The sequence below is a fragment of the Pleuronectes platessa genome, chromosome 4, assembly GCF_947347685.1.
Source record: "Pleuronectes platessa chromosome 4, fPlePla1.1, whole genome shotgun sequence".
Taxonomy (NCBI): domain Eukaryota; kingdom Metazoa; phylum Chordata; class Actinopteri; order Pleuronectiformes; family Pleuronectidae; genus Pleuronectes; species Pleuronectes platessa.
Genome location: NC_070629.1, coordinates 5,305,455 through 5,329,790, shown reverse-complemented (window position 1 = coordinate 5,329,790; position 24,336 = coordinate 5,305,455). Strand labels below are relative to the sequence as shown.

Here is a 24,336-nt window from a genome sequence, read left to right as displayed (position 1 = left end):
AGCAGGTGATGTGCGCCACAGGAGATGTGCGCCGCAGGAGATGTGCGCCGCAGGATGTGCGTGGCAGGAGAGGATGTGCAAATACAAAAGGGACACGTACTTGAATTTCAGAGATGCAGGTTGAGTAAAACTTAAGGAGGACTAATTTGTGTTGGTTTTGAATTCTCTTGCATTTTCATTAACCCCAGTTCTTGTATCCCTTTTGTAAATATATTTTTTATTTGTGTGCGCAGCAGGATGTGCGCGCGCAGTTTTTTTATTAATTTGATTAAAATATATTTTTTATTTATGTGCCGTAGGATGTGCCAGCAGGATGTGCGCGCAGGAGATGTGCGCCGCAGGAGATGTGCGCCAATGTGTGCCGCAGGATGTGCACCGCCGGAGATGTGCGCAGCAGGAGAGGATGTGCGAATACAGAAGGGACACGTACTTGAATTTCAGGGATGCAGGTTGAGTAAAACTTAAGGAGGAATAATTTGTCTTGGTTTTTAATTCTCTTGCATTTTCATTAACCCCAGTTCTTATATCCCTTTTGTAAATATATTTTTTATTTATGTGCGCAGCAGGATGTGGACAATGTGCGCCACAGGATGAAGTGCACCGCAGGATGATGTGCCCCGCAGGACGCGCCGCAGGATGTGCACGTGCAGTTTTTTATAAATTTAATTTAAATTAAAAAAAAATTGGTAAATATATTTTTCATTTATGTGCGCCGCAGGAGATGTGCACCGACTTTTTTTTTGTATTTTTTTTTGGTAAATATATATTTTTCATTTATGTGCGCAGCAGGTGATGTGCGCCACAGGAGATGTGCGCCGCAGGAGATGTGCGCCGCAGGATGTGCGTGGCAGGAGAGGATGTGCAAATACAAAAGGGACACGTACTTGAATTTCAGAGATGCAGGTTGAGTAAAACTTAAGGAGGACTAATTTGTGTTGGTTTTGAATTCTCTTGCATTTTCATTAACCCCAGTTCTTGTATCCCTTTTGTAAATATATTTTTTATTTGTGTGCGCAGCAGGATGTGCGCGCGCAGTTTTTTTATTAATTTGATTAAAATATATTTTTTATTTATGTGCCGTAGGATGTGCCAGCAGGATGTGCGCGCAGGAGATGTGCGCAGCAGGATGTGCGCGCACAGTTTTTTTTAACATTTTCGTCTCTTCTTGTCAACGAAAGTTAAAATAAATTTAGTCCTAATTCTGACAATTTTTTTAATCTCACAGTAATATGGGACAAAGAGCGTCCCTTTTCAGCTCAATACGGGACTGGTGCTTTTGTTTCTAAATACGGGACGATTCCGTTTTTCAAGGGACGGTTGGCCACCCTAACTCTCCAAGTTTCACAAGATGTACTTAAAAACCGTGGTCCTGGTTGTCCTTCAGAATCTGGATAATGCCGAAAAACCATGTCTTAAATGATGGCTTAAGGCAAACCCGAACTGAGATCACTCCGCGATTGTGTGTGTGTGTGTGTGCGTGCGTGTGTGCGTGCGTGTGCGTGTGCGTTTGAGGGAATTGTGTCTTGTTGGAGCTGAAACAGTAGCTTTATTTTGAAGGTGTTTACGGAAGTGAAAGGTTTCTCTGTGACGCTACACGCCAGGGATCGGGTGCTGCTCTCCTTTGCAGAGGAATGTCGCTGCTGTGTTTGTGTGTGTCAGGACCACAGACTGGATGGAGGTCTGACAGATGCTTTGAGTAAAAGATGTCGGGACGGCAGTTTGCTGACATATTGAATAACCGTGAGTATCTGTCGCTGACGATGATGTCAGCTGGAGGAAGAGACCCGGCCGAGCGGCCGCTAAATGTCAGTGAGCGTAGAGAGGAAGCGAAGCTAATATCTGCTGGGTAGCTAGCTAACGAGAGGCAGAGGATAACGTTACATTTGAGACAGAGCAGGTTACTTACCGGGCTGCCTCATCACTGTTACAAGCCTGTGCTGACCTTGAAATGCCAGTTATCTAATATGACTACAGCATTTTATTCGTTGTTGCTTCTAAAATATATAACAATCTCTCTTGTCAGCGGCTGATAGCATGCGCAGCTAATGCTAGCCGGATAACGTTAAAGGGAAATTTCACAGTGTTGTTATTCCAGTGTTCCATTCGGCCACTTTCTCTTTCAGCTTAAGAGAAGCACAATGTACAGATGCTGGTAACGGCAGACGCATGTCTCAGCTGATCTTCATAGTGAATATTGTAACATGCTCTGCTACACACGTATCACTAAACGACGCTGCTTTTCACTTTTCATCATATGAGCCAATCACACATGATTCTTACTGAAAGAAGTACCACCTGACCACATCCTCAAATGCCGCCCCTGTTTGTGACAGTCATGTTTAATCATCAAGTGCGTGGCATAGAGCTGAATAGCAGATTTTCATCGTTTGAAAAGCAAGAACATCTTTTAATATCACCTACAGCTGCTCTGGAGTTTTTATCCGGTACCTCCGAGACTCGTCAGACTCCTCAGTGTAAGATACTTTCCCCCCTAAAAGCTGGTCAACATAAGTCCTTACTCTTTTTGATTGACATGACAAAAATAAAATCAGTTTTGTGTGATATATGAATATGCAAGTCCTCAGTGTAGTGCACAAACCAACAATATTTTAATCATCAAACAGTTACTATGCAGATTATTTGTATTGGTTTGTTCAGTGTAATGTAGTCCAACTGTAAGGAGTGTAATGTAGTCCAAGTATTCTCTTTACCATAATACAAATCATTTGTTTATTGTGTTTCCAGGTGATGGTAAATTTGAAGTGGCTTTAGCCAGAAGATCAGTATAAAACTTATTTTTGTGTTTTTAATCATAGATGTATAATTATTTTTGCAGAAAAATGTCCTTAGACGTTATCGTATCCGGCAGTAAATTTCTGTCACATTTTATTGAAGATTTGATAATGTGTCTGCTTATGTGTTTGTTTATGTCATGCCCTCACCCTGAAAGGGAATGGCTGTTAAACATAACATCACTATTTCTTTGTTATTTTTTTCTTTATAGATGATGCTTATATCAACATGCTAGTTCCCTCCACTACTGACTGTCAAGCAAGAACATTCGTTGAGGTCTAAGAGAACAACTGCCTAATTCAGAGAAAATATTCAGTAATTTGGCATCAGATTCGCTTCTAAGCATGGACCCTTGAATTCCTCAGCCATCAGCACACACTGGTTCTCTATACTGTCAGTTGTGGTGTGACAAATTGTCCGGGGAGTTCCACTGTACTACCACTCGTTTCTGTACAAGCTTGTGAAGCCTCGTGAAGATGTTTTCAGCGCTAAAGAAGCTGGTGGGATCTGAGCCAGGCCAGCTCAGGGACAAGAATATTCCGGCTGGCCTGCAGTCGATGAACCAAAGTCTGCAGAGGCGCTTCGCAAAGGGGGTTCAGTATAACAGTAAGTAGCAGTTGCAGGCTTCAGCAATAAAGAATGTCTTTCCCCTTTGTAAATATCTATATGAATGAATAATCTTTTTTTCCCACTCAAAGTGAAAATAGTCATCCGGGGTGATAGAAACACTGGAAAGAGTACTTTATGGCATCGACTGCAGGGCAAGAAGTTTGTGGAGGACTACATACCCACTCAGGAGATCCAAGCCACAAGCATCCATTGGAATTACAAAAGTAAGTTGGCACATGTTGGAACATTTGACTTGTTTTATCTCTTCACAACTGCTTTGGTTACGTTTCTATTCTGGTTTGTATTTGACATCTGTTTGTGCGTTGGTGATTTATTTCAGTGGCTCCATATCAAGGTAAAAAAGAGACTGCATTTAGATTTAGTTAACCTATTTTTAGAGTAGGTCTGTATTTTTGTTAGGACGTCCATACCAAGCAAACCTTCTTCCAACACTTATTCTCGTAGAGTTATAGTTACTGGATCCTTATTAGTCTCACTTAACAGCCTCTGTGTATTAATGTTTTTACTCTGTGTTCCTAGAACATGAATAATTAACTCACCCTTTCTGTTTCTCACAGCTACTGATGATGTTGTCAAGGTGGAGGTTTGGGACGTGGTTGACAAAGGTGAATGGGAGACACTTGACGTTCTACTGAAGCTGACCTTGCTTTAAGAAGTTACACCCTTTACCTGTCAACGTGTTTCAGTATTTCATGACATCAAATAGATGCACCCCCCCCTCAGTGTTGATATTGTCTTATGTTTTTTGCACCTCTCTTGCACTCATCTCAGGCCAAAAATATCCTCTTCCTGAAGGTGTAGGTGAGAGCCACTATAGTGTGTAGAAACTAAACTTGATTGTGTGCCGTGGGCCTGCCTAGTTTCTCTCTTATCTGAAAGTCAATATTCTGAAGGTTTGACTATTTCTAGGTTTGCTGTGTGGCTATGTGTTCCAGTTTGTCTTTTTTTGCGCTTTGTATGTAGAGAGCATAGGTGTCTTCACAGTGTGAGCCAGCAGCTGGTATTTAGAGGATGAAGTTTGTTGGAATTAAGCTGAAAGTTGCTTTTCCTTAAGAAAAGCACCTGTGCTGCTCTGCTTGCTTAACTCATCATAAAGTAACCAACAACCTAAGCATTGATTGTGAGCTTTTCCTCACCAGCTCAATTAAATGTAACTCTTTTTTTCAGGAAAAGGCAAAAAGCGAGGAGACAACTTGAAACTGGAGAATGAGCCCCAAGAGGTGACTATCACATGACTGTCATGTGCTAAGGCAAAAAAGCTCACTTAAAGTATGTGGGTCAGTAATGGAATTAACCAAAGAGCCCTTATTGGATCTAGACAATAATATAAGTTTTCAAAACGAAAGTATAATGTTTCCTTTGTATATATTTTGTGATTAATCAAGTTAGCTTAATAATAATATATGTGTTGTAGTCAGATGATGTGGCCCTGGATGCTGAGTTCCTGGATGTATACAAGAACTGCAATGGAATCATCATGATGTTTGACATTACCAAGCAGTGGTAAGACTCGTCTTGTCTGAACTGTTGTTCCACTATTGTCTCATCAGGGAGCTCTAATGCTGCAATATGCATGGGGAGATTAGGTTTCAGGGGCTGTGAAGCTCAGAGCCTCCAGTGGTGCGCTTTCTTCAGCTTCAAAGGCTAAAACTTGAACAGACATTTCAGCGTTACTATTTTAAGCATCCTTAAGGAAGCGGATGAGTTATTTTTTTTTTTTTAAACACTTGCATGTCTTAAGAGACATGCACCAATAGTTAATTCAATAATTTTGGTTTCCATGTCTATCTTACTATATACACATTCAGAAATATTTCAATAATTCAGCATATATGTTTTCTGCTATTTACACTTTGCAGTCAAATGTTTTATTGCAAAGGAAATGCCATTTTTTGGTTTATTAGGAATAACAGTGAATGAATATTGGAGAAATTACAATAAATACAAATACTAGTTGTATTCCTATAAATATATCAAATATCATAACGTGATGTAAATTATAGCATAAAGTACATGCATAACTGCATAAGAAAGCAAATAAAGGGGAGACAAATAAATCATACGATGAAGAAAAGAAAGAGGTTTCCGGCACTGACATCTTTTGGTAAATATTATCCACAAAAAGTGAAAACTGTGACTCGTGGTGAAAGAAGAGGTTAAGTCTTCTTTTTAGCAACTGTCAGGCCAGTTAGTACAATGCACCTTTAAAACTTGGTGATAATAAGCTTGGCCAAATTATTTAACAAGGCCGGTACAGACACTGGGATGGTCACTGATACTAAGTCATAGACACTGGGATGGTCACTGATACTGAGTCACACAGCCTGGCTGCCATGTGGGCTCATAACTGTGAAACTAGAGGATTTTCCCTCGTGAAGGAAAGTGAAGGAAAGTAGCCTTCATAGTTGTATAAACTACACAACAGAACACTTGTCGTCTACATCCAATAGTGTTTAAGTAGTATTAGGTGCTTTCTGTGTATATACTTGAAATAACTCAACTCTGGTCAACATTTAAGTAGTTGTAAAAGTTTTAAAACAACTACTTTAGAGATTTCAGCAGTTGTGAATAATCAAGTAGTACAAAGGTCTATGGTTAAAAAAAAAATTGGATTACCAAAAACCAGGAAAATCATGTCAAGGTTATGTTTAGAAATTCCTCAATAAGTTATGAGTAAACAAATTACACTTTTTTCTGCAGCAAATGTAAGGAAATCAAAACTTTTAAAATTGATGCAAGATGATGAATTGAAATTCACCTTTTCTCTTTATAAATACAGTGTTGGAACAGAATGTTACTTTGATACATAATTAGGACAATATTGCACTAAAATATAGTGCTGTGTATTTCTACCAGATTTACAATCAATTAAATTAATCTAATGGATGCTTTGTGATGAACTGAACACAAAATAAAAATAAAGCAAACAGCAAGTGCAATGTGTTAGTGGGAACTTCGGAAACAGAGCTGCTATGTGCTATTCTATCTGATCAGTAGTTAAAGTTAAAATATATTTTTTATTTCAGCAAATTCCACAGTAACCCGAATAAAGCATCAATTAATCCTATTAACAAGTACTCTGTGTAACAAAGCATGATTCATTACAGAGCTTCATTGTTGTTCAAAAACACTGTTGTGAGTTGTTCCTTCATAACCATGAACACACACACAGACACAGTGCTGCTTTTAATATCCATCAGTGCACCAAATTTGATTTAATCTGCAGTTGAAAATAGTCCCTATCAAACTCTTTCCTCCTGTATGAGTAACGGTATTGAAACAAACATACTTGATTTTGACTCGTAATACTTCGGCGTTGGTGTTGGGTCGGCAGAGAAGTCAGCTAGTACTGAAAGACAAAGAGTTGTTTACATCAAGGAAAATGCATCAACAGCCTGATATTCTGTATTAATAGTGCTGACATGTACAGTACTTGTACAATAGCACCTCTAAGACCCATAAATTCTGCCCTCATTTATTTTTACGTCGCGACATTCAGCAGCAGTAAGATAACATGCACGCTGGCCGAACTGGTAAATTATTTCTCAATGGAATATGTGCAAGTGAATAGGCATTTAACCTGTTTAAACCTTTTTCTTGCTTCTCTTAAATATACCTTGTGAACTATTTTTTTCCTAAACTTTACAACTTGTATTGTATTTATTGTAACAACAGAAGTGTAGTAACCTGTAAATTAGTGTTTATAGCAGCTTTTTTTAATTTGAGATATGTGTGTCTTAGAAAACAGCAAACAGTCTTTGATAAATACGTAATATATCAAAGTCTCTAACTTAACCATTGCACACATCGATGCATTTATTTTGTCAATTGCAGGACATTTAACTACATCCTGAGGGAACTGCCCAAAGTACCCACCCATGTGCCGGTGTGTGTTTTGGGAAACCACAGGGACATGGGCGAGCATCGTGTCATCCTCCCTGATGATATAAGGGACCTGATTGCTGGACTGAACAGGTAGAAATCAGCACTCGGCTAATTCTTCACTCATTTTCAAACAAAAACTCTCTGTGATGGTTAATCTGGAAGTTTTATCGACCTGATACAGTGTTTGATTAAATTCATGGAGCTGTTGAATTAAGCCACGTTTTTTGTAATAAACTAAATAACAATTCCATCACAGTGTTTTATATGGTCCCTAAATGCTCCATCTGCTTTTCACTATGTGATGATGTATTGACAAGCAGGGGTGGCACAAAGGAAAATATAACATTTAAGAAAATGACAGCAACAAGGATAAAATGAGTGAGACTCACAGAAAAGTATTTGATATTAGAGATGAGAGAAAAGGGAACATATTTATCCAACTCTAACTAGAACAATTTATGACTCTATTTGAGATGTCCTCAAATTATAATTCTTATGTGGACGAAAAAGTGATTCACTGTATGAATGTGTGTTTGTGAAAGGGTGAATCTAAAATCTGTACCGTAAAGCCCTTTGAGTGGTCATCAGGACTATAAAGGAGCGAAATAAATACAGACCATTTACCATACTTGTAATACATACAATTCCTATATGCAGTTATTGTAATGCATGGTGATTTGGTTAGATCTGAGTATAAGGGGCCTATAGTGTATATAGTGACAATCTATCAGACAGTTCTCAAGTACGAAAGTGCATGTCATGTGGGATATTGTCTGTTGTGGGCAGACACAGTAGTAGCGGCTAGCTGCTAAACATAGTGGAGCAGCTAGCAGCTTAAGAGCTAGATATATTATAGATATATTTCTCTTGAATTAGGGACCAAAGATTGAGCTAAGAGAGTAAATGTGTGTCTTCTTTGATTCATCAGATGTGTACAAAGTTGATTCCTAATGAATGAGCCTGTTGTTCTGGGTTCATTTGATATATAACAATTAAGGGTGATAATATCTTTAATCAACCCCCCGGAAAACAAATGTCCCAAAAAAGTTTTATGCAGGTATAATATGCCAAATATTGTATTCTTAATATACTTAAATGATTAATAGGACATGTACGCCACATACAGTACAGATATACTTTCACCGTTTTTAAATCTATATAATCTTTGATGGTGAATAAACTGGTGATACTTGTGTTTTACAGACCAATGGGATCCTCTTACATCCACTATGCTGAGTCGTCAATGAAGAACGGCTTTGGCTTGAAATACCTGCACAGATTTTTCAATATCCCCTTCTTGCAGCTACAGGTTACTTTTTTTTTGTTGCAATTCTCATTTGTATCATGATCATTTTGATTTCAGACAATTCAGTTCTGTAAATGGGACAATTTGATACTGAGATGAGTATACATGTGAATATAAAGGCTTCATCTGAGCTCTGTGCCCAGGTATTCATGGTATGTGTGTGTGTGTGTTTACAGAGAGAGACCCTCCTGAGGCAGCTGGAGACCAACCAGTTGGACATGGACGCCACACTGGAGGAGCTCTGTGTCCAGCAGGAAACTGAGGATCAAAACTACGAGATGTACTATCTTTTCTTCTTTTTCTCTGCCAGCTTATTGCTGCATGGAGCCCTTACAGGGAAACTAGCATCTTTGTCTTGCAGTTTGTGGTGCACACCAGTTAATAAATTGTTCTGGTTGGAACTCAGGGCTCCATACTGCTGAAAACACTATAGATAGCTGTGCTCATATCCATCTTCCAAAAGTTTAGATCACGTTTCCTGTAAGTTTTCATTGTCGTTGTGAGAAACCTTTTTTTAAATATGTTTTTCTTAAGAATTCATATGTGCAGTTATGGTTCTTGGCTCTCAGCTTACTTTGGCTTGGCGTTTCAAACATATTTATGTGGCAGTGTAAGTACAAATCCACATTTATTTGTTTAGTCAGTGCTGAGTCTATCAAATAATTTAACCAATAGACCACTTCAGTTGATGGTTTTTGCAGATTTATTATACTGCAAATGAGATCTTCTTGACTAACAGATGTTGAGTTAGATTCCCATTGCTTTGTATTTCTTTGTATGGCAAATTATTCTGATCATGCTGTCTTGTATCCCTAACTTAAGATATTATTGCAGGTGAATCAGTTTATTAACCAGTCTTGCTTTGATTTCCACAGTTTCCTTGAGAATTTGGAGACTCGCAGTAAAAGCTATGGCTCTCCTGGTCCAGCCAACGGGTCCTCCTCAGGCTCCCAGTCCCCCATTGTCCCTCCCAGTGGGGCCTCCACAGGCAGCTCCAGCCCCAGCACCCCTCAGCCCCCCATCCCCTTCCAAGTGCTCCCACAGTCACCGTCTGTGTCAGTGTCCTCTCCGCCACCTCCCACGGCGGTGGTTAGCGGGGCACCTTCACCTACTGCTGAGTCAAAACCATCAGCTCAGTCTCCCGAGCACCAACAGGCCTCCGCAGCATCTAGTGGGTTGTCTTTCCAGAAACGCAGCTTCATCTCTCGCTGGTTTGGTCCATCAGCTGCTGCTGATGCTCCTGTTCCTGCGTCAGGTGAGTCTCCTCCTTTCATAACTAACAGTCATTTGTCAAACATCCAACTAGAAGCAGAGATGAAATGTTAAAAGCCATTAGTCTTTTGAATACCATAAGAGAGTAAAATCTGATTCCCTGCCAGCCTCAACTAGGATCTGGAGCTGTTCCAGAGACTTGCAGATAAATTATTTGAAAACCTTTTGCATCACACAGAACTGAGCAACTCATTCAGGTATGAGTTGAGGGTTTGAGAAGAATCTGGGTTCCGGGGTCCTCGTCACTCTCTTTAGCAACTCATCCACGTCTCTCTCTTCCAGCCGATCAAAATTTTGAATAAAGTAAATGGAAATTGTACATGCTGTAAGTATGTATGTATTCTATAAGATGGTTTGTTGTATAAAGACTATATTACAAATTGTAACAGCCCCCCCGCTTCCCCAAACATGACGCAGAGTTTCTCTACTGATGTCACACGGCTCTTTATTGTTCACTTCATCGTAGCCGTAAATACACCGTAAAACTGGAATGACATTAAGTACACAATATTTTAATCCATAAAACCAAACAGAAACGTTAAAATACAAAAAACAAACAAATCTCCACGAGACAAGTCTGATGCGTTAACGTGACATAGCTACTCCCATTCCACGCTACCTGCAGCAAAGTAAATAGGACCAGCATCCTTACCTCATTCCGCTGGCGAGGGGTGTTTAACTATCGTTGTTCGGTCCGTAAGGTTTTGAGAAGTGCCGCACAGCCCGCGTCCGGTCGTTGATCCTGCTCCAATCCTTGTGCCAGGGCTGTACGGCAGGTGTCTTATTGAACTGGTCCGCAAGCGAGGGATCTGGTGCGTCTATTAACATTGTCTGCTCCTTAAACTGCAGGTATTTTATGCGAGGGGAGTCGCTACGTGTAAAACAAAATAAGCCCAACCCAAAATAACAGAATCAAACAGTATGCATAAAGTAGCAGGTGTAGCAGTCAGTTACACAAATACTCTTTAGTGGGACAGCACTAGTAGACTAAGGGGCTGTACCTTTTTGATGCTTTTTAAAGTCTTAAATTGGCAAATTTTTGATCCACACTTCACTAAGCAATGAGCAATCGCAGATTAAACAGGGTTTTAATAAGTACTAACAAGACCACTAAAGGAGATTCAAGGTCCTAAATCTATGAGGATTGACATAACTGAAGTGTATCATAAGATGCCAACATTTTATAGCATTGTTAATATACTCAGCCTTTTTGGAAGAAAGTAGGGCTGTTAATATCAAGGAATGTTGGCTTTATTGGTGTTGGGTACTTTTTCTCCATGTATCTTTGTTATTTCTTAAGGTTTTGTTTGTCTACCTCCTGACAATTTTTGTGGTCACAAATAAGAGAGTGGTTTCAAAATGCTGGCTTATACAGAAATAACTGGGATTGCACCTCATCCAAGACCACATGATTTATCCTACACTTTTGTTAGATTTAAAAAAGTTGTTAAAGTTGTACAAAAGTAGGGAGTTGTGATGAGAGCTTTTTAATTAAATTGCAGTTTTTGATTAATTTGAAATATTTGATTGCTACTCACATTCACATTCATTTGCCTCTATGTTTTTCTCAGAGGACCCTGCTGCACCGATGTGTCCTCTTAAGGTTCAGAGTCTGGATGATTTTGTGCCAGATGAGAGACTGGACAAGAGTTTCCTGGAGGACAGCCTGCCTTTGAAGAACAGGGTTCCTCAACCTGCACCCGCTCGAGCTGTGGACAGTGACAGGTGAGCTATTTGTTAGTAGTTAATCCTCAGATAGGAAGAATTTGTCCATTTCATCTTGTTGTATACACCTTGAAATTAGCTTGTATCATGATGAAAAATCAATAGTTATTTGCAGTTGGATATGAGATTACTGAAAAGAGCAATTATCTTTTTCTTTGTTCCAGTGATGGTGAAGGCAGAGGAAACCCCATGGTGTCTGGTTTCCAGGATGAGCTTGACCCTGACAACACTGAGCCCAGTCTTCCTCAGCCTAAGACCCTGCCTCCCAGTAAAGATATTACTCTAACCAGTGACGAGGAGGAGGGAGTTCCAGCAGCCCTCACCATCACACAGGACCAAGACCTGGACAGTGAACCTGAACTGAAGGCGTAAGTCTTTTTTCAGAACAATACAGGTGTTCACTGCCAGAATTTATCAGAATCCAATGTGAATGCTCTGATATTGAGGGTGGATTTCAATGTCAGAGCCTTGCAGGGATTTAAAGGAAAGATGTGTGGCTTTGAGCATGTCTGTTAAATTAAAACCAACACCACCAGGAGATTATTGCTTCTTGTTATGTAATAATGGGTGGATGTATGATACACAATTCTTTACTAAGAAAAACAGACAAAGCAAAATGATAAGCAGAGAGAGAAATAGAAATTAAAGAAGTATCTTTGAAATATCTATAAAATCTGTCACTCTTTTAAATTATTAACACTTTGCTAAGTTTACAAACACTGCATGAACATTTCCTGCCAGAGATAAGATATGTACTTCAAATAATAATTGATTGAGTAATTGATTAAATTCATTATGTAACTTAATCACAACAGTTTATTTATCTTTAACTGTACTTAACTATAAGTTAAATATTTCTATATTAGCCTATTGCCTACCAACCTAGATTGTCAATAATGGCTATGGGTTTATATCAAGTGGAGCATTAGATTAAACATTTTCCCATGTTCTAATGTTACATCAAAATACAAAAATTGCAATTAATCGTAATATCATATCATAATTCTTCTAGCATGGCGATATACATTGAATTGGTACCCATGTATCGTGATAGGATCAAATTGAGAATCTCCCAGTCCTTCTGTTAACCCAGTTGAGTTTAATGCCGATGTGTAGACTTAACTTGCATTTACATCTGCCACATAAAGATGTGTAAAGGACAATGTAACATTACACTTTCTGTGCACTACATGTGGAGTGAGGAGCATTAATATGTGAATGAAAAAGTATAAAATTGTATATGTGAAATACTCAACTGCTTTTCCAGGCCTGTGGTTCATATCACAAATCCAAAGTTGACATCTAAAGCTCCAGAGCCCAGAGGCCAGACCACAGCGCCCATCTCCCTCACTTTAATCCCAACAACAGAGCAGTCAGCCCGACAAGGCAAGAAGAAGGGAAACACACCCAAAGCTGAGGACTCTGACACAGACCCTGAAGCCCCTGTCGCCCAGCAAATAGTCTCTTTTGTCATGGATGACTTTGAGTCTGAAGCATCAGACACACCAAAAATAGCAACGGTGAAGTAGAACAAATTCACAGCTTCTTTTTACATTTTCATAATATATATTTATTTATCTATATTGTGTGTAAAGCTCTTTGAGCTGCATGTCTTGTATGAAAGGTGCTGTACAAGATAAATCTATTATTATTATTATTATTATTATTATTATTTCTTACTGCTAAGCTTTGATTGAGGTATTATGTGATCTGCCAGTCAGTTGAATTCACAACATGATAGAAAACAGACAGAATGCTCACAGACACAGCGACTAGTAATATTTAATTGCATTACCGCCACACTGCAACATCAAATGCTGTTTTATTTTCCTCTTATTTCTATGTGTAATAGTTCATCTTTGACTGCCCCGTTCTTCCCAGGATGCATTTCCAATCAGGGATGAGCTCCTGTCCGATATCTCTGATGATGACATGCAGATAGCCAAAGTGCCTGAACCTCTGAAGCCCACTGTGATCTCCTTTAAACAAAAGGACGATACCGATCTGTTTGGCCTCGGCATCCAAGAGGAGGCTCCAGCAGCCAAAGACAGCAGCGAGGAACAGGAAGGCAAGTCATGTGGACTTTGAGTGGCAGTTAAAAGCAGAAAAACACTATATAAATACGAAAGGAAAAAGAAGGAATCTTTGGGAAAGGCACGGTTTTATGCGATTCCGATTCTTAACTAATGGCTCTTGATTAATAATTAATAATTTGTTCAAGTGACATCTGATGCTCATCCACAATTAATAAAACTATAGTTACATTATTCCCTATCCAAAAATACAGTGGCTGTGTGGTACCTTGATTATTATATATATGCTGCTGTATAACAATTTTTTTTTAATATTTTGTGTTTTGAATAATTTACTTGGAAGTCCAAAACGTATTCCTTTTCAGACCCAATAATTTATTTTGTTTAGAAATGGACCAAGTCCAATATTGATGGCTTCATTTATTCATCACACTGGATATGTCTGCATCTCTTTCAGAGAAAGAAAGCAAATACTCAAAAGAAAAAAAGAAAAAGAAGAAGAAAAGCAAAGAGGTATGGTGGATTTTGTTCATATTATATGCTTTAAACTATAATGTAATGTAATGTCAATCCATCTAATTCTGTTCTTCCTCTTTCAGGAGGATGATAAAACCAAGAAGAAACACAAACACAAGAAAAAGGAAAAAGAAGATGCTGCTACAGTAGATGACAAAGAGAAGAAGAAAAAGAAATCCCGGACCAAGAAAACAGAAGTGGATGAACTGGAGGACTTTTTGGGCGGAGGAGCAGGATTGATTAAAAGAGATGATGGGGATTATGAAGAACTATAAAAGCTCCTTTGAATTAGGAAATGGAGCCACTGAACCGCAACAAGGGACATGGTTGTTTAAAAACTCCTGGTTCCTTGACTTGTATGTGCAAAAAGCAGCATCTCCAAGCCATACACAATACGCAAGGCTACCAACAACACCCAGGTAAAATAACCAAGGACTCTGGTACCTGTATGTTCCTTCTGACTGATTTTCCTAATCTGCACCTCTGCGGTCACTTCCATTCCAACCAGTAAGAAAAGGCAAGGACGCCCACATGTACTGTAGTGAGCTGTGGTGTAAAAAAAAAAAAAAAAAAATGTTCTTTGTACTTTGACATGATTGAATATGTTGGGTTTAATATTTGTCTTTGATTTGATACATTCTCCAAGTGATCCACTTCAAATTAAGCTGCTGTAAATAAGGATATCATTGTGTCTTAGTGTTTGTGTGGTTGGTGTAATAATTGAGAGCATGCTCAATGTGATGACTGACTCCTTAGAGACTCCATACTGTTCATTTTTCTTTTTCTATTCCCTGTTTGTTAGCTGAAATGGGTTTAAGCAGTTCTTCAGTCTCTCTAAATACGAGCAATGACGAATAGTCCCAAGTGATTTGATATGAGAATCTCGTTGATGACTTCTCCTCTTTGTTCACACTAAGCCGGCTTCATTTTCTCTCCTGTGGTTCTTTGTCCACACTAAACCCATTTTTATCCAAATGTGTTGCTTTCTCAAACAGTTGATACATCTTCAGACATCTGAGTGAAGACTGACAGGCTGTGTCTGTGTGGTAAAATAGTCAAGAAGACACCTTTCAGTTGCCTTCATCTCTCTGATGACCTTTTTTTAATTGACACAGATTGTCAATAGGCTGCTTGGTCCGACTTTCTCATGGTAATAGTGATTGCACTAACTTTTAGGGTGAGCAGAACAGGAAATACAAGAAGATTATTTTAACAAACCGTAATGAAATCACTGTTTACATTAACAAAAGAGAAATCCACAAAAACGCGGTGAGTCAAGTGCTTGATTCTATTAATACTTCCATTTACGGCTGGAATTCAAGCCAATATCGTATCTCCTGTGGCCAAGGAGGTTGTTTTTGTTGTTGAGAATAATTCATGCGTTTTAATGGACAAAATGAGGCATGTTTAGGGGACTGATTTCTATGAGTATGTGCAATGTGGTGCAGATCCAAATAAAAGTCTGGATGTACTGAATTTGGTTTCATAAGGAGACTTTTGGGCCTTGATGGATGTATATGCTCTACTGTGTCTCATTCTAGTTTTCTATCAGCCAGACTGCATGTGGAGCTGGTCAGGCTCAGACTGTTAGTGGATCTCACGTTTCCATTTTGTCTCAGTGTGAATGGAAATGTTTTACAAACGCTCTAACGACAGGTATTGTTTTCACACCTTTTTGGAAATTAGCTGGCTTAGTGTGGATCTAGTGAAACTAATGACAGTCTCCAGGCTAGCGTTGGCCTTTGTCACCACCTGAAGTTTCTTTAGCTGCTACAAACTATCTTCTTGCCCTGCACCATGCACTCCTCTCTGCCACGCTACACAGACTAGATGCTGTACAAGTCCTCTTCATGTTTTCTGCGGTTGCCTTGACGGAGGTTACTACAAAGGACTGGTGTGCCGCTCTCCTCATGATCCATTATTAAGTGTTCTTAATGTAAACGGTTTGGTAATTTGTGGGCTTAAAAATGTCCTAAAGCCTTTTTAGTTGTTGAACAGAATCTGTCATCCTGTTGTAAGATTGCAGTGAATCACTACATGTTTGTTTGTCTTTTTGTTTATTTTTGTCTGAATCTCAGCGGACAGCAACAACACCATTCCTATAAACAGAGTATTCTTTTTCTGTAAGTGCAGCATTTCCAAAACTCTTCATTCTTGTTTTATTTATTGCTTTGGTTTTGTTGTTGTTCTGACGTGTCAGTTTTGTTTGTGTGATTTGTGCTGAAACTGTCATCAACAGTCCAAAAAATCATGTCGCTTTTCTTATGGTATATACTTGTTCACATTTGCGAGCTTTGTCCTGTAAACTATTCTCCAACAGTTTGTCGCCACTTCTTTTGGGAGGAAAAATACAGTGATATGAACTTCCACTCTTCTCATGTGTAACTTCTTTTGTCCAGACGCCTCAAACCGTGGCTGAGACGGAGATGACGTTCAGTATCTTCCATGAACTGCATCACCAAAATGTTTCAAATGAGTAATGTCTTCTTGCATCTAAGAAATATAATATGTATTTTTAGACCCGTTTTGACAAGTGACAGATTTCATAAATTTTTCATCTCCCATACACATGGTTACTATGTTGGTTTACAAAGAAATAATGTTTGATATTCCAAAATTGAAACTATGCAGCATTGATCCTGAATACTGTACGCTTTTTTTTCTTTTTTCTTTTCTGGTCTGTCATGTGATTGAGGATAAATGCTGATAGCAGTTTCAAGCTAAGCATGAGACTTAAATGTACAGTAAAAAGAGAATGTATAAAGTATATAAATGAATATATAAATATATATTTGAAGAGCTTTGTTCCAAAATGTTGTCTACACCATGCAGAAACATTGTCCCTGAAATCTTATCAAATGGTTTTAACAGGACATTTCCAGATGGGATAGGTTACTAGAAATCATGTTAACTAAAGTAATAATGCACTTATATTATACACTCAGTTGTCAGTTTACACATTTATATATAGCCAAAACGTTTGCAGTCTTACTGGACTTCATAATGTTCAGTTTGTGTGGATATTGTTAAAGAGATGATGATTCAACTAAAGAATAATGTCAGTCATCAGTTTGTGAGATGCTGTCGAACTACATTGTATTATGTAGTTTTAGCATGGTGTTCCTAATCAACTGAGTGTATATCAGAAATACTGGATTTGGGAATTTTTTTCTGCATGGATATATCATATTTAGGGATGAAATCCTTCATTTAATTTTCACTCCATGACATGTCTCATCTTTACACTGTGTGCGAGTTTGCTTATGTTTGGTTTGTCCCATAAATGCAAATATTTCTTCATAAAGGCTGGTTCTTGTGTCAATTCTTTAAAAATAGTTTCACCTTCAATAGGATTTGGGGAAAGATCTGTGGAGAAAAACAAGGTGTTAAGTTAGTTTTCTGATGAACACAGAATAAGATGGAGTATGAGATGGCATCTGAATCCCTCATTGTGTGTGTATATATATATATATATATATATATATATATATATACACACACACACAGTCACCGGCCACTTTATTAGGTACACGTTGCTAGTACTGTGTTGGACCCCCTTTTACCTTCAGAACTGCCTTGATTCTTAGTAGCATAGATTAAACAAGGTGTTGCATTTAAACGATGCTCAATTTGTACTAAGGGGCCCAAAGCGTGCCAAGAAAATATCCCCCACACCATTATACCACCAACACAAGCCTGAACCATTGATACAAGGCAGGATGGATCCATGCTTTCATGTTGTTTATGCCAAATTCTGACCCTACCATCTGAAGGCTGCAGCTGAAATCAAGACTCATCAGACCAGGCAACGTTTTTCCAATCTTCTATTGTCCAATTTTGGTCAACTTGTGTGGATTGTAGTAGCTTCAGTTTCCTAACTGGAGTGGTCTTCTGCTGCTGTAGCTCATCTGCTTCAAGGTTCAATGTGCAGTTTAGAGATGGTATTCTGTATACCTTGGTTGTAACGAGTAGTTATTTGAGTTACTGTTGCCTTTCTATCATCTCAACCCACTCTGCCCATTCTCCTCTGACCTCTGACATCAACAAGGCGCTTTCATCCACACAACTGCCGCTCACTGGATACTTTCTCTTTTAGTACCAGTCTCTGTAAACCCTAGAGATGGTTTGTGAGAGAAAATCCCAGTAGATCAGCAGGTTTTGAAATACTCAGACCAGCCCGTCTAGCACCAACAACCATGCCAAGTTCAAAGTCACTTAAATCCCCTTTCTCCCCCATTCTGATGCACGGTTTGGACTTCAGCAAGTCGTCGTCACCGCGTCGAGATGCCTTACTGCATTGAGTTGCTGCCATGTGATTGGCTGATGAGCTATTTGTGTTAACAACAATTGAACAGGTGTGCCTAATAGAGTGGCCTGTGAGTGTATAAAATCAATAGATCTGGAATTTGCTCAGGATGTTGGGTGCTGCAAAGGAAGTTTAAAAAAGGAATGTTCCCCTGTGGATATGAATGTGTTACAATTGCCTTCTGTAAAGGTGAACCTGTATGGCACAAATCTGTATTAATACACACTCTAAACTCTGTTGGTCAAGATGGATGATTTTCTGCACCTAATCCTTGAATCTCGAGCTTTTATTTTGAAAAGCTCACCGGCCAGTATCGAGCGTTCTCATTGGCTACTGTGTTAGCCAATGAAAGATACCCTTGTTCGTCGACTTCCTCCTTCCATGTGAGTTTATCTTCCATGCAACAACCAGCGAGAGAAAAACATGGTAAGTCGAAAACTAAATGAAAAATATATATGAAGCGAAACGTATTTTATCGTTAATTCATGTTGATATCCTAACTGGTGTCACCGTCACACTTTGGCCCCTCTATGTTTTAATTCAGCGAACTAACTTAACTGTCCATGTTCCTTGCCACAGTTATACACGTTGTTTTTGATGAAACCGTCTCCCAACGAGTGTGTAGTTTGTTCAAATGTTAACTACCGTTCAACATTAAATCTTGTTAGATTGGTTTGATCAATAGAATATGATCAGTAAATCTAGGATCAATATATCTAGGATCAGTAAATCTTGGTAATCTCGCATCTTAAAACTACACGTAATCAATTACACAGAATGATGAGATAGATGTACTCACAGTAAAAACCAGCCTGTATCAGCCTGTCTGTCTCACCTGAGAACTTATCCCATGTCTCATCACTCACTTTTTTCTCTTGAAATATCATGTGTCTAGTTAGAGCCTGAATCTTTTCGCAAAAACTTTGATGTAATGATCTTAATGTAATGTGGACAGCTTCGTCGGGAAGTGAGACAGAGGAGAGAGTACCTGTACAGGAAGGCACAGGAGGACAGGCTCCGCACAATAGAGGAGAAAAAACAGAAGTTGAAGGGAGCACTTGAAGGTAGGATGGCACGTTCAGTCGATTCTCTTTTACTCCTTGCCTTGTCTGCACTTTATGATGAACCTAATCCTTGTAATACTTAAGTTGTTTTCTTTCCCTCTCTGCAGAAAATTTGCTTATTCCCACTGAGGTACGCAGAGAAGCTCTGCAGCTACAGAATCTACTGGAGTATGACGATGAAGGGGCAGAAGGTTGGTGTCACGATTTTTTGCTGTTATCAACATCATTCAATCTCATCACTCTATTCAACAAATAAAAAGGCTTATCAGTTTTAATTTATGATTTTTTTTAATTATGCATTTGTCATTTGGTCTGTTCAGGCATCAGCTCTCACATGGATGATGAGTATAAATGGGCCGGAGTGGAAGATCCGAAAGTCATGGTCACTACGTCCAGAGACCCGAGCTCCAGACTTAAAATGTTTGCTAAGGTCAGGCCAGTTTCTCTGTGGTGACTCGCTCAGTTCGGACAGCAGACTGATCATGAGATTGCTAGACGTTAGTGTGATTCAGGGGCACAGGGGCAACAATGAAGTCCACATGTAAACTAGCTTCTCAAAGGTCCATGTTTCTGTCACAGCTCACTGTTTAAGTGTCTGTGAGCAGGGAAGGGAAAGTTATGCTGCAGACACCTTTCACTCTGATCCCCATTATTAACTGCATATGTATAAGCTGTGTGGCGTGATATCTGCAGTAGTTGACAATGAATGTTAAATATTTACTAGAACACTTTGTTGTTTGGGCGTGCTGTGTAGTTTCACACATTTCTGAAAATATTGTTAAAGATTCCTCAAATCAACCATGTAATTTAGTATAGATTAAATTCTAAATGGAAACATTGTTCAACTGGTACACCACCAAATATGGGACAATCTTTTAGTCACTGTACTGCTGCAGATGCACTGAATACGCAAAACTGAAATTTGTGTAACAATTCAGAGTAAAGTTTCTAGTATACAATGAGTCATACATGAATAATCAATTGACCGAACAAATATAATAACACTTACTACCAAATTATTTGCCTTGTATCTGATGAAATTCAATCTAGAATATTTAAGAAATATGACTACAAAGCATAACATTACATTATATACAGCTCTCCGACCTTAGAACAAGATGATAACACTAAATTCAGTCCACCAGCAATCATAATAATAATAATAATAACCCGTTCTTACATTGTTGGCCATTGTTACGGGCCTTAAACAGCCTGAAGCCTGTTCCAGCAAACACAAGGGGTGAAAGGCAGGGAAACACCTTCATCACTCCATATCTATACAGAGACATAATCCTGCATTGATTTGACATTACAGCTACAGGGACTCGAAGTGGGTAAGCTCACTGTTAGCTAACATCACTGTTAACCAACCAAGAAGTAATGCTGCTTATAAACTGCTGTCTGAAAGTAGAAGAAGAACAGTTATTTGGGTGAAACATGTTTATCTGGCTTAAGAGCCATACATATACCTCAGTTACATGTCACTAAAGAGCAACATAAAGCCTCATACAGCTTCCTATTTTACTGTCCATTTTGTACTTAACAATTGATCGGTAAAGAGTGGGAGGAAATATTGAACAGAGAATAACATGACGCACGGTGTGGAACTTGTTACAGGAGGTAAAGCTGATGTTCCCTGGAGCGCAGCGCATGAACAGAGGAAACCATGAGATCGCTTCGCTGGTGCGAGCCTGCAAAGCCAACAATGTTACAGACCTCGTCATCATGCACGAAACAAGAGGACAGCCTGGTATGCACGCCTGTTAACTTAACTTTGAAGCTGACAATAGATGTTGGACAGATTTCTGGCCATTTTTCAATGACATAGCTCAGGAACAGAAGGGGAGATTGTATAATGTTTCATTATTTCAGTACCATACAAGAGTTGCACTGATTTCTTTAAAACCTACTGCAACACCAGTTTATTATGACTTCATGAAAATGTATATCCACATTAGCAGCCTCGTAATTTTTATATTTTTATGTCATGAAACAGCCAAGAACCACTTTGATTGATGAACTTTGGACATATTTGCTATCACTTCTTGATACGGGGGTGATGTCATTTGATGTATATTGGTTCGACTGAAATATCTCACAGATAGTGAATGGCTTGTCATGCAAAACATGAATCCAGAGGAAGTTATTTGAGACCACAAAACCCTTCTAAATTCTCAGGGTAAACAGCGTTTACAATTGAAGTAACTGGTGACCTCTTCTTTAGACGTGAAAAAACATAACATGCCTCCATACTGCTAGTGTGGTGTCATCCAAGGCTCTGCAAGCCCCAACATTCATATTAGACTCGAAACGGCTTCACTTACACCATGTTTTCAGCCTAAAAGTCCATTGATATCCTCCTCTAGAGCTGCAGTCATGTTCACGCCCACACTACGGAAAACCTATACTATAACTGCACTTTGTAGTGTATCTAATTAAATTGTTTGTTCTAATATATCTACAGATGGCCTGGTGGTGTGCCACTTGCCATTTGGACCTACAGCTTATTTCACACTTTACAATGTGGTAATGAGGCATGATGTTCCAGACATAGGCACCATGTCAGAGGCCTACCCCCACCTCATTTTTCATAACTTCTCCTCACAGCTCGGCAAGAGGGTGAGTGAGAGCTGGACCTTGTGCTGTACACGAACACAGACAAACACAATGCTGATATCTTCTTTCACCACTTGTTTGTGCGTAAAACTAATTAATTCTGCTCACACAGGTATCGAATATCCTCAAGTATCTTTTTCCAGTGCCGAAGGAGGACAGTAGGCGTGTTATCACATTTGCCAACCAGGAGGACTTCATCTCGTTCAGGTCAGTGGGAAAGTGCTCCCCCTATATAAATGCTTCACAGATCTTGTGTTACAGTAATAAGAGCAGTAATCCTTTTCTGTTGCAGACATCACACCTACAAGAAAACAGACCACAAAAATGTTGAGCTGACAGAAGTAGGACCCAGGTTTGAAATGAAATGTAAGTATGGAAAGATAAAGATTCTTGCAGTACAGAGATGGGTCCTTGCCTGGTGAGGGTAACTAAGAACAGAAGAAAGGCAGAGTCAGATGTCAAATGTTGGCAGGGATGTTCTGCCTTTTTAATTAACAAAATGCAGGGGGATGAACGGATGACTGACTTAATACACCATGTTAACAACGTTTCTACATTTTACTACTCAATCCAGGCTTATTTTTTTATGAGTAAAATGCTGCATTTTTTTTGCCAGAGTATCCTATTTAGTGAAGGGGTTGTTTTATGTCTAGAAACTGGAAAAGCCAAATGTAAGCTTTTCACAAATCGGTCAATACCAATGAAAGAATTCATGCCTGAGATTTCTTTGAGTTGGTTTTATTTAACCAGGCCTTTGTCTGTACCGGATGTACGTGAATTAAATTTACGGTCTGATACCTGAGGTTTCAAACTGCTTCTTTTAAAATCCAGGATCAGTGTTAAACCACTGGAAGAAGCCAACAGCAGGTTTTTAGTGAAAGTACTGTATCATATGTAAAATATTCACTGTTCATAAACCACCCTTCTGAAAATGTGTTGCACTTGAGGCAATCATTCAGGAATGAGGGGAAAAAAAGAATTATCGAGAAATTTGTCAAAATTCTGTCTAAATTCTCTTTTCTGTTGCAGTTCTTTTGAGATGTTTTAACTGTTAACATCTGTTCTGTTGTTTAGTGTACATGATCAAGCTGGGCACCCTGGAGAATGAGAGCACAGCAGACGTGGAGTGGCGTCACCATGCGTATACCCACACAGCAAAGAAAAGGAGGTTCCTCAGTGTGCAATAAAGGATTTAAAAGGCTCCACCAAAGCTGTCGTCATTAACTGCGTTTTGGACTCGTAAAAGTCTTACGTGAGGTTTCATTAGAATTATCTGCCATCAGTTTTTGCTTTAGTCACCAACTATGGTCACCTTTGTAGTAAATGGGTGATCAGACTGCATCATATCAATGAGTGTCAGTATTTTTTAAATAAGCCTGTTTTGTTGAAACTGTTGTAATAAAGGTTTTTGTAATAACCTGTAAAGGCTCAATGGTATATTGTATTATCTATAGTGGGAGAGAAAATCTTACCTGTCCATGTATAAAATATATTAACACATAATACCAGTAATTGTATATACCTTTTTGAACCATTTTTTTAATACTATTTGTAAAATTCGCATTTTACTTTATAAGCTGCTTTTATCATTGAAACAAAGTGCAATGAAATACACAAAAGAACTGTTTACATTAGGCAGGTAAAAAGGCCCTACTGGCACAATGACAAAAAACACATGCTGTATGAAAAAAGGACGACACTTATAAAGTTTTCCTGAAGTTGTATGTTGTCCAATTTCGTTTCATTCTGTACAACTCTTATCATCGTGGTTTTAAATTTTAGTTATATCGAATTTTGCAGTTATTTTTTCCACTAGGTACATATTCTTTATTCTCTCCTTTCATTGCTCTATAGAGGATAACAGCAGTTTAACACAAGAAAGTCACAATTTTCCTTGCCACCAACAAAAAATGTGTAGGATCTCGAATTAAATTTCTATCTCTCCAACAGATTTTTGTTATATTTGTATAACATTTGAAAGAAATGTAAGGGGGGTTTAAAATATCAAATTTTTAGTTTCCAGTAAAATTTCCACAATGGGCAAATAATAATTTTGTGTCCCTCCTGTCGTTGTAAGCATTTTTATATTCGTCACCCACTTTTTGCACCTCTCTCTGCTAAATTCTCAGATGCATGAATAACAAACGATGTATGTATTTACTTGTTAGTACTGGTCGGTATCATGGTCGG

At 38.7% G+C, this 24,336-nt stretch overlaps 2 protein-coding genes across 3 annotated transcripts; both read left to right on the top strand.

Moving 5' to 3' along the window:
* The first annotated feature begins 1,569 nt into the window (after window positions 1-1,569).
* On the top strand, window positions 1,570-17,464 carry rabl6b (RAB, member RAS oncogene family-like 6b). Of its 2 annotated transcripts, XM_053420107.1 has the most exons (17): window positions 1,570-1,740; window positions 3,005-3,399; window positions 3,492-3,626; window positions 3,981-4,028; window positions 4,195-4,224; window positions 4,591-4,643; window positions 4,838-4,926; window positions 7,258-7,398; window positions 8,512-8,617; window positions 8,791-8,894; window positions 9,490-9,869; window positions 11,458-11,611; window positions 11,776-11,979; window positions 12,879-13,131; window positions 13,493-13,679; window positions 14,102-14,157; window positions 14,244-17,464. In XM_053420107.1, the coding sequence occupies exons 2-17, from the start codon at window positions 3,270-3,272 to the stop codon at window positions 14,433-14,435; spliced, it is 2,262 nt and encodes a 753-aa protein (XP_053276082.1). In that variant the 5' UTR covers window positions 1,570-1,740; window positions 3,005-3,269; the 3' UTR covers window positions 14,436-17,464. The 2 variants fall into 2 exon arrangements, with proteins under 2 accessions (XP_053276082.1, XP_053276083.1); XM_053420108.1 differs by lacking the exon at window positions 4,195-4,224 and having other exon boundaries at window positions 1,571-1,740.
* Window positions 17,465-18,759: 1,295 nt separating this feature from the next.
* On the top strand, window positions 18,760-23,571 carry imp4 (IMP U3 small nucleolar ribonucleoprotein 4). Its single transcript, XM_053420815.1, has 9 exons — window positions 18,760-18,892; window positions 19,422-19,530; window positions 19,638-19,721; window positions 19,851-19,960; window positions 21,148-21,280; window positions 21,995-22,149; window positions 22,259-22,353; window positions 22,439-22,512; window positions 23,221-23,571. Exons 1-9 carry the CDS (start codon window positions 18,890-18,892, stop codon window positions 23,331-23,333), a joined length of 876 nt encoding a protein of 291 aa, XP_053276790.1. The 5' UTR covers window positions 18,760-18,889; the 3' UTR covers window positions 23,334-23,571.
* Window positions 23,572-24,336: the final 765 nt, after the last annotated feature.